Raw genomic sequence first — 10,758 nt, 5'->3', positions numbered from 1 at the left:
GAGTCATCTAGCAGTTGTATTCAAAAACTAAACAATGTGGAATTTATTCAAATAATCATACTACTCACAAAGTAGTCTTTAAACAGCTATACCAACATCAGTTAGTAGAGTTACTTGCAAAACTGGTTATCAAATACCTATTAATTTAAAAATCTTAATTTACGAAGTATTATGTCAACTCTGTATACAAAATTTCATTTGCCATATTATGCAATTAGGAAGCAAATATTTAACTAGATGTATATACATGAAAAAAATGCACATAGGTTCATTCTAACCGATCTGCTAGTAACGAATCCTTCTAAATTAAAAAAGAAAATAAGCAATGGAATATATTCTCAAATATTATGGAGTACTGAGGAAAGTGTAAATTAGAGATTTGCAAGAACATTTAATTAGGACTAAAATCATGAACTGTTAGCCACTTCTATTTTCTAATAACAGTATCATATGCAGAGAAACAAAACCTACAAGCTCACTGAACTGGGTTAAATGTTTTTTAAGCTGATTAAAACTACTTAATTTAAAATGAACTCTTTTTGAAACTCAAGTAAATGATGCAGTATTCAAAAATTTATTTTAAAATGACTTTAACAATTTTAGCATCAGTAAAAAAAAAACCATTGCTAATACACAAACTGAAAAGGGCTTAAAATCAAGTCCTTGTTCCACATCGCACTTCATATTCCCATTTGTATATCAGCAAAGTTGTAGAAGCTGTCTACATCTCCAGGTGCCGCATCCTTGCTTTCTGATACAAACATCTATGTTAAACATAAAAGAGACAAAAAATACATGCTAGTAATCCCCAAATTCCAAAGCCCACATTCTTCACAGAACAGTCACAGGCTTGCTATTTAAAAGAAATTCAAGTACATCATTTATAATATTTGTGGATTTTCTGTAGAATTCACGTAATATAGTTTCAAAAGCTATGATGTAATTGAGCTTTTTTAAAAGCACTTAAGATATAATTAAGATCTTTGCTTTCATAATACTTAAGTTGTATTTTATTACACTTGGAATTTCAGTTTTTAAAATATGTAACAGTCAATATTATGAAAGCTACGAATAAAGAGGTTTATTTAAAGAACTCTTAATTTCTTCTATTTTCTAAATAAGAATCTCAATAGGCTGAGAAGGAACACTTGAGATTATCTTTTTCAAAGCTGCTAAAGATATATTACTAATTTTAAATTAACTATTTTCCAAACATCAACAAAGCAGTACTCAATAGAACCCTTCAAAAACAGCTTTTATAAATGTCAGCCAGAAATTAGAGGAGACCTGGGTTCTATTTAGCTTTATCATAAACCAGTTGTATGATGCTAACAATTTAATAAACCTCTCTGGGCTCAGTTTCCACATATGTAAAATCAGAAAGTTGGATTAGATAATCTTTAACTCATTCAGATCTAAAAACTCCAAATCATATAACCATTTTCTCTCTGTTTCCTTTTCTATTCAATCTGATTTGCCCTCTCCCTTAGTACTGTTGTGATGATAAAATGAGACAAAAGACAAAGTACTCTGAATTATGCAAATTCAAGGGACCATAAGCCAAATCAGACTACAAAATCAAAAATTTCCTCTCAGATATTTATCAAAAAAACCCAGTTATATATACTCATTTAGTCCTCTTATAATGTTTGGTTTTTAAGCTATATTAAGTTGTTTAAGTTTGAAATTTTCAGATACAGCAACCTCATCAACCATATCTAGAAAATACCTACATGTAGTGATTTCTAGATATAGCTCAAGTTCAAGTTTTGATCAAGTATTACTGAAGCAAATGAAAATGAACACTGGGCAATAGGACTGTCCATCTAAAGTATACAATCTTAGAGATATAACATTTTCAACATATCACTACTTTTAAAAAAGGAAGAACTTGAAGAGACATTTGGTGAGACATTTTACTTTAGAAACATGTATTATTGAAGGTTTTTAATAAGTAGATACTTACTTTGTAAATTTTTAAGCTATTAAAATTTTAGTTTGGCAAGGAAAAACCAAAGCTTACTTCCCAATTATTTACCATAAATTCTAAAAATCATGATGTGCTGAAAATACTATTTCATTGTAAGGAAAAAGAAAGGAAAGGAAGGGTTTGAATGAAATACAGTCAATAAAATCTTGTACCTTGGTCCCACTGAATATCTCATTGACAATAAGTTGACATCCTTCTACAGCGCCATCTCCATTGAACTCCAAGGCAATAACAGGACCTATAAGCAAACCCAAGAAGTGTTGTCTTAACATGAATATAAATCTATTCTCAAATTAATCTTTTTATTCTTCCCTGAAGAATCTTTAGCATCTTCTTTGGGGGTAAGAGAAAAGAAAGAAGGGAATAGACAGATGGGACATGTCACTTCAGCTACTTCCTACTCTAATCATAAAACAAATTAACATACAGTCTCATCACATGACAAGTAGCTTCAGTGCCATTATAGGACTAGTGTCACATTTTTAAGTGTTGTAAATAGTCTGGCTTTTCTGGTATTCATACTTCTACGAAAACCATAGAAAGTACAAAAAAATAGTTGATAAATGACAAATAAGATCAGAAGCTATTCAAATCATTTTGCTAGGCAGCCAGTCTTGCTTCCAACTCTCCTACTTACCAGCCAAGTTCTGGGCCACCAATAATGAAGCTAAGCCAAGTAGGAATTGAGGCCAGGCACCAAAAGTAATGACCATCTGAAAGTATTTTTCTTGAATGTGCCATAATACTACATTCTAGAACCAACGACCAAGTTTTATTTTTTAATTCTCTGAACAGAATATTTGTGCCTCCTTTCCCATACTTAATTTGATTACTTTTAAACCACCTGTACTTTAAATTCTGGTACAAAGATTCGTGATTCAGTTTGCCTTGGATTTAAATGTAGCATTGGAACTACCGGTGTCAAACTGTTGGCAAACATGGCTGTAAGGGAGCCAAACAAAACAAGCCTTTCAATTCAATTAAAATTTTTTCCACTATCACTATATTCCTAATAGATTTGCTTTTTATCTCCTTCAGTAAAGGAGAAGTCCTGACCTCCAGGAAATTACAAATTTCTTTAAAAAGACATAAATCTAGAATCCTGCAGCCTGTGGAACAAAAGCCACATTCACAGAAAGATAGACAAGATGAAAATGCAGAGGGCTATTTACTAGATGAAGGAACAAGATAAAACCCCAGAAAAACAACTAAATGAAGTGGAGATAGGCAACCTTCCAGAAAAAGAATTCAGAATAATGATAATGAAGATGATACAGGACCTCGGAAAAAGAATGGAGGCAAAGATTGAGAAGATGCAAGAAATGTTTAACAAAGACCTAGAAGAATTAAAGAACAAACAAACCGAGATGAACAATACAATAACTGAAAATAAAACTACACTAGAAGGAATCAATAGCAGAATAACTGAGGCAGAAGAACGGATAAGTGACCTGGAAGACAGAATGGTGGAATTCACTGCTGCAGAACATAATAAAGAAAAAAGAATGAAAAGAAATGAAAACAGCCTAAGAGACCTCTGGGACAACATTAAAAGCAACAACATTCGCATTATAGGGGTCCCAGAAGGAGAAGAGAGAGAGAAAGAACCTGAGAAAATCTTTGAAGAGATTATAGTTGAAAACTTCCGTAACATGGGAAAGGAAAAAGCCACCCAAGTCCAGGAAGCGCAGAGAGTCCCAGGCAGGATAAACCCAAGGAGAAACACGCCGAGACACATAGTAATCAAATTGGCAAAAATTAAAGACAAAGAAAAACTATTGAAAGCAGCAAGGGAAAAACGACAAATGATATATAAGGGAACTCCCATAAGGTTAACAGCTGATTTCTCAGCAGAAACTCTACAAGCCAGAAGGGAGTGGCATGATATACTTAAAGTGATGAAAGGGAAGAACCTACAACCAAGATTACTCTACCTAGCAAGGATCTCATTCAGATTCGATGGAGAAATCAAAAGCTTTACAAACAAGCAAAAGCTAAGAGAATTCAGCAATACCAAACCAGCTCTACAACGAATGCTAAAGGAACTTCTGTAAGTGGGAAACACAAGAGAAGAAAAGGACCTACAAAAACAAACCCAAAACAATTAAGAAAATGGTCATAGGAACATACATATCGATAATTACCTTAAACATGAATGGATTAAATGCTCCAACCAAAGACACAGGCTTGCTGAATGGATACAAAAACAAGACCCATATATATGCTGTCTACAAGAGATATACTTCAGACCTAGGGACACATACAGACTGAAAGTGAGGGGATGGAAAAAGATATTCCATGCAAATGGAAATCAAAAGAAAGCTGGAGTAGCAATACTCATATCAGATAAAATAGACTTTAAAATAAAGAATGTTACAAGAGACAAGGAAGGACACTACATAATGATCAAGGGATTAATCCAAGAAGAAGATATAACAATTATAAATATATATGCACCCAACATGGGAGCACCTCAATACCTAAGGCAACTGCTAACAGCTATAAAAGAGGAAATCAACAGGAACACAATAATAGTGGGGGACTCTAACACCTCACTTACACCAATGGACAGATCATCCAAACAGAAAATTAATAAGGAAACACAAGCTTTAAATGACACAATAGATCAGATAGATTTAATTGATATTTATAGGACATTCCATCCAAAAACAGCAGATTACACTTTTTTCTCAGGTGCACATGGAACATTCTCCAGGATAGAACACATCTTGCGTCACAAATCAAGCCTCAGTAAATTTAAGAAAAGTGAAATCGTATCAAGCATCTTTTCTGACCACAATGCTATGAGATTAGAAATGAATTACAGGGAAAAAAAGTAAAAAACACAAACACATGGAGGCTAAACAATACGTTACTAAATAACCAAGAGATCACTGAAGAAACAAAAGAGGAAATCAAAAAATACCCAGAGACAAATGACAATGAAAATACGACGATACAAAACCTATGGGATGCAGCAAGAGCAGTTCTAAGAGGGAAGCTTATAGCAATACAAGCCTACCTCAAGAAACAAGAAAAATCTCAAATAAACAATACAACCTTACACCTAAAGGAACTAGAGAAAGAAGAACAAACAAAACCCAAAATTAGTAGAAGGAAAGAAATCATAAAGATCAGAGCAGAAATAAATGAAATAGAAACAAAGAAAATAATAGCAAAGATCAATAAAACTAAAAGCTGGTTCTTTGAGAAGATAAACAAAATTGATAAACCATTAGCCAGACTCATGTGAAAAAGAGGGAGAGGACTCAAATCAATAAAATTACAAATGAAAATTAGGAAGTTACAATGGACACCGCAGAAATACAAAGCATCCTAAGAGAATACTACAAGCAACTCTATGCCAATAAAATGGAGAACCTGGAAGAAATGGACACATTCTTAGAAAGGTATAACCTTCCAAGCCTGAACCAGGAAGAAATAGAAAATATGAACAGGCCAATCACAAGTAATGAAATTGAAACTGGGATTAAAAATATTCCAACCAACAAAATTCCAGGACCAGACGGCTTCGCAGGTGAATTCTATCAAACATTTAGGGAAGAGCTAACACCCATCCTTCTCAAACTCTTCCAAAAAACTGAGGAGGAAGGAACACTCCTAAACTCATTCTATGAGGCCACCATCACCCTGATACTAAAACCAGACAAAGATACTACAAAAGAAGAAAATTACAGACCAGTATCACTGATGAATATACATGCAAAAATTCTCAACAAAATACTAGCAAACAGAATCCAACAACACATTAAAAGGATCATACACCATGATCAAGTGGGATTTATCCCAGGGATGCAAGGATTCTTCAATATACACAATATACGCTAATCAATGAATGTGATACACCATATTAACAAATTGAAGAATAAAAACCATGATCATCTCAATAGATGCAGAAAAAGCTTTTGACAAAATTCAACACCCATTTATGATAAAAACTCTCCAGAAACTGGGCATAGAGGGAACCTACCTCAACATAATAAAGGCCATATATGACAAACCCACAGCAAACATCACTGTCAATGGTGAAAAAATGAAAGCATTTCCTCTAAGATCAGGAACAAGACAAGGATGTCCACTCTTAGCACTATTATTCAACATAGTTTTGGAAGTCCTAGCCATGGCAATCAGAGAAGAAAAAGAAATAAAAGGAATACAAATTGGAAAAGAAGAAGTAAAACTGTCACTGTTTGCAGATGACATGATACTATACATAGAGAATCCTAAAGATGCCACCAGAAAACTACTAGAGCTAATCAATGAATTTGGTAAAGTAGCAGGATACAAAATTAATGCACAGAAATCTCTTGCATTCGTATATACTAATGATGAAAAATCTGAAAGAGAAATTAAGGAAACACTCCCATTTACCATTGCAACAAAAAGAATAAAATACCCAGGAATAAACCTACCTAGGGAGACAAAAGACCTGTATGCAGAAAACTATAGGACACTGATGAAAGAAATTAAAGATGATACCAACAGATGGAGAGATATACCATGTTCTTGGATTGGAAGAATCAATATTGTGAAAATGACTATACTACCCAAAGCAATCTACAGATTAAAGGCAATCCGTATCAAATTACCAATGGCATTTTTTTCGGAACTAGAACAAAAAGTCTTAAAATTTGTATGGAGACACAAAAGAACCCGAATAGCCAAAGCAGTCTTGAGGGAAAAAAACGGAGCTGGAGGAATCACACTCCCTGACTTCAGACTATATTACAAAGCTACAGTAATCAACACAATATGGTACTGGCACAAAAACAGAAACATAGATCAATGGAACAAGATAGAAGGCCCAGAGATAAACCCACACACCTATGGTCAACTAATCTATGACAAAGGAGGCAAGGAAATACGATGGAGAAAAGACAGTCTCTTCAGTAAGTGGTGCTGGGAAAACTGGGCAGCTACATGTAAAAGAATGAAATTAGAACACTCTCTAACACCATATGCAAAAATAAACTCAAAATGGATTAGGGACCTAAATGTAAGACTGGACACTATAAAACTCTTAGAGGAAAACATAGGAAGAACACTCTTTGACATAAATCACAGCAAGATCTTTTTTGATCCACCTCCTAGAGTAATGGAAATAAAAACACAAATAAACAAATGGGACCTAATGAAACTTCAAAGCTTTTGCACAGCAAAGGAAACCATAAACAAGACGAAAAGACAACCCTCAGAATAGGAGAAAATATTTGCAAATGAATCGACGGACAAAGGATTAATCTCCAAAATATATAAACAGCTCATGCAGCTCAATATCAAAAAAACAAACAACCCAATCCAAAAATGGGCAGAAGACCTAAATAGACATTTCTCCAAAGAAGACATACAGATGGCCGAGAAGCACATGAAAAGCTGCTCAACATCACTAATTATTAGAGAAATGCAAAGCAAAACTACAATGAGGTATCACCTCACACCAGGTAGAATGGGCATCATCAGAAAATCTACAAACAACAAATGCTGGAGAGGGTGTGGAGAAAAGGGAACCCTCTTGCACTGTTGGTGGGAATGTAAGTTGATACACCCACTATGGAGAACAGTATGGAGGTTCTTTAAAAAACTAAAAATAGAATTACCATATGATCCAGCAATCCCACTACTGGGCATATACCCAGAGAAAACCATAATTCAAAAAGACACATGCACCCCAATGTTCATTGCAGCACTATTTACAGTAGGCAGGTCATGGAAGCAACCTAAATGCCTATCGAGAGACCAATGGATAAAGAAGATGTGGTACATATATACAATGGAATATTACTCAGCCATAAAAAGGAATGAAATTGAGTCATTTATTGAGATGTGGATGGATTTAGAGACTGTCATACAGAGTGAAGTAAGTCAGAAAGAGAAAAACAAATATCGTATATTAACGCATATATATGGAACCTAGAAAAATGGTACAGATGAACCAGTTTGCAGGGCAGAAATTGAGACACAGATGTGGAGAAGAAACATATGGACACCAAGGGGGGAAAGTGGCAGGGTGGTGGTGGTGGTGGTGTGATGAATTGGGCGATTGGGATTGACATGTATACACTGATCTGTATAAAACTGATGACTAATAAGAACCTGCTGTATAAAAAAATAAATAAAATAAAATTCAAAAAAAGACATAAATCTATTAAACAATATGGAACAAGAGAGAAAAATGAAGTATTAAGGAATGAAATACTAAGGTGAATGTAGTCATGTGCCACAGAACAAGGCACAAGAAGGAGAGAAAAGGCTTGTGATTTAATACAGACAACAAATATAGAAAAGGCAGGATATATACAGTCGACTGTACAATTAGATACAGAGAACGAGTTAACGTATGAGTTTTGCAGTATCACAGTATATAGATCAAGATGGGTACTGAGTAAAGAAAAGAAGGTAACTGGGGAATATTTTCTCAGAAAAATGGATGATTCTATGTCTGGGGCAAGAAATGGGTAAGATCAACCTCGAATATCATGTTGAGCCAAAAAGCAATGAGGCTATCAAAGGCCAATAGGGTTTTATCAAAAGGATATAGGAGCCAGCTTGAAGAGGCTCCTAATGACCAAAGATGAGACATGGTGAGATCAGAAGGAATAATGCCTGCAAGTTATCGAAACATACTGAATATATAAAGTCATGAGCTCATAATGATATTCAGAAGAGACAGATATTCAGATATTCGAAACATACTGAATATATAAAATCATGAGCTCATAATGATATTCAGAAGAGACCAAAGATGAGACATGGTGAGATCAGAAGGAATAATGCCTGCAAGTTATCGAAACATACTGAATATATAAAGTCATGAGCTCATAATGATATTCAGAAGAGGTGTTCACTGGACACCACTATAGGTTGCTAGGGCACTGACTTTTTACTCGGAAAATCGATGCTTAATTATTTCTCCTTTATTTACTCTGCTTTTCTGATATGAAGCATATTTCAAGTTAGCCAAACAGCTCAGTGTACGAGAAGTTCTGTTAACATCTATTAATAAATGCAGAGGTAATGACACAATTTGAAAATGATCATTTTGAAACTCCTAATAAAATAACTGGATCAGGCAACAATCATCAATGGCTTTAGCATCCCATAGGGAAGACTGACAGGAAACTCTACAATAAAAAGACTGTCACCACCTGAGCCTAACAATATTGGCATCACTAGAAGTACAACAATCAAATACTATGTGCCTTCTCATAATAGGAAATAGTACCACCTGTGAAATATTTCCCCCAAAAGACTAAACCTGAGTGTAAACAAGGCTTTGATTTAACTTCTAATCTACAAGAACTATAGAGGAACAAATTAAACAAACCCATGCATACTACAGGACAACTGACCACATTTCTTTTACAAGACGAAGGCACGAAACAAACAGGGGAGGGGGAACACCTGTTTCTGGTTAAGAGCGATATAAGATACAAAACAACCACATACAGTGAGTGAGTGGGCCAGTTTTAGATCTGGATCAAATTAACTATAAAAATACATAAAGAATGTTGTTAGACAATTAGGGAAATTTGAACATGAACTAGTTAGTTGATGATATTAAGACATTGTTAACCATGTTAGACGTGATAATACACCCCACTTAAGAAAACATTTATGTAGCTGTCAAATTGTTATGGTATAATCTTATGGTATATAAAATATACCTTAATAAAACTGTTATTAGAAAGCATTCATTTTTAATTTCACTTTGTTTAAGACACATACTGAAATATTTAGGGATGAAATGACAAGACATATCAAAATTTGATTAAAATATTTTAGCAAAAAGGAGAATATATAGATTATTTTTTAAAGTATGGCAAAAGGTTGATAAAACTGGGGGATGGGTACACATGGGGTCATTGGAAGCTACTTCTGAGTAGAAACAGTACATTTGGAAATTTGCAAAAAAAGAGTTTAGAAAGCATTTCAAACCGAATAAATATGAACTAAAAAGAAAAATCTGATAATGTAGGGTTTCCAGTTTTGCAGAGAGTAGAAAGTTTGAATTAAGGTAGAATGGAATATGCTTTTATTCAGGATCACTAAAAGAAATACAGTAGATATATCTTTTAAAGTCAGATATTTATTACTGAAAGTTCCTGTATTCTACAAAGACAATATAATCTAGAATTCAGAAATACAATTTTGGTAGAATTACCCAAGTATGTAACTTGGTTGCTATCCTTTGAATAGGATATGAAGAGCTTCCAATAAGTGACTTAATTTGCCAACAAAGAAACATCAACAAAAAAGGTGGACAAGTGCATCAGTTTTGATTAACATGTGTGGACCCTAAATTTTAAAAAATCTACACCACCAACAATGCGCTTTTTAAGCAGTTCTATTTGTCTCTCTATCTAATGATGAGGACTACAGTTACTTCAAAGTGCTTACTTCAAGTGACTATTTCAAACTGAATTATGAGGTCAACAAGATCACTGGTCATGTTTTTACTGTTTTAATGTGACTGTCTTATCAAATAGCTTGCAGTAGCCTTAAATCTAAATATTTGAACTGTCATGAAAAAATTGTGAGACTTCGAAGTAAACGAAAAAGATTTCTGGATATCCTATCTAATGAACTCTTCTGTGTTATTTAACATGACCTTGGAACAAGTCACTGTCACGTCTCAATTAGGTTACAGCAACAGCCTCCCAGCTGGTCTCTCTGTTTCTCCCTTAGAGTAACCAGAATGATAAAAGCTACATTTTAAAGGGACCATGGCATTCATATGCTCTAAAACC

General features: G+C 34.2%; 1 protein-coding gene across 1 annotated transcript in view; it reads right to left on the bottom strand.

Moving 5' to 3' along the window:
• Positions 1–226: 226 nt before the first annotated feature.
• The window catches only part of RP2 (RP2 activator of ARL3 GTPase), a 50,347-nt gene continuing 39,815 nt past the window's right edge, over positions 227–10,758 (bottom strand). The window contains exons 4-5 of the mRNA XM_082864237.1: positions 2,143–2,228; positions 227–764 (exon numbers count right to left, since the gene is read on the bottom strand). Coding sequence (XP_082720363.1) covers positions 681–764; positions 2,143–2,228 — 170 coding nt within the window. The 3' untranslated portion in view covers positions 227–680. The remainder of the gene's footprint in view (positions 765–2,142; positions 2,229–10,758) is intronic.

The sequence above is a fragment of the Leucopleurus acutus genome, assembly GCF_964270905.1.
Source record: "Leucopleurus acutus genome assembly, chromosome: X".
Taxonomy (NCBI): Eukaryota; Metazoa; Chordata; class Mammalia; order Artiodactyla; family Delphinidae; genus Leucopleurus; species Leucopleurus acutus.
The sequence above is the reverse complement of the archived record's forward strand: the minus strand, read 5'-3'. Positions and strand labels throughout refer to the sequence as shown.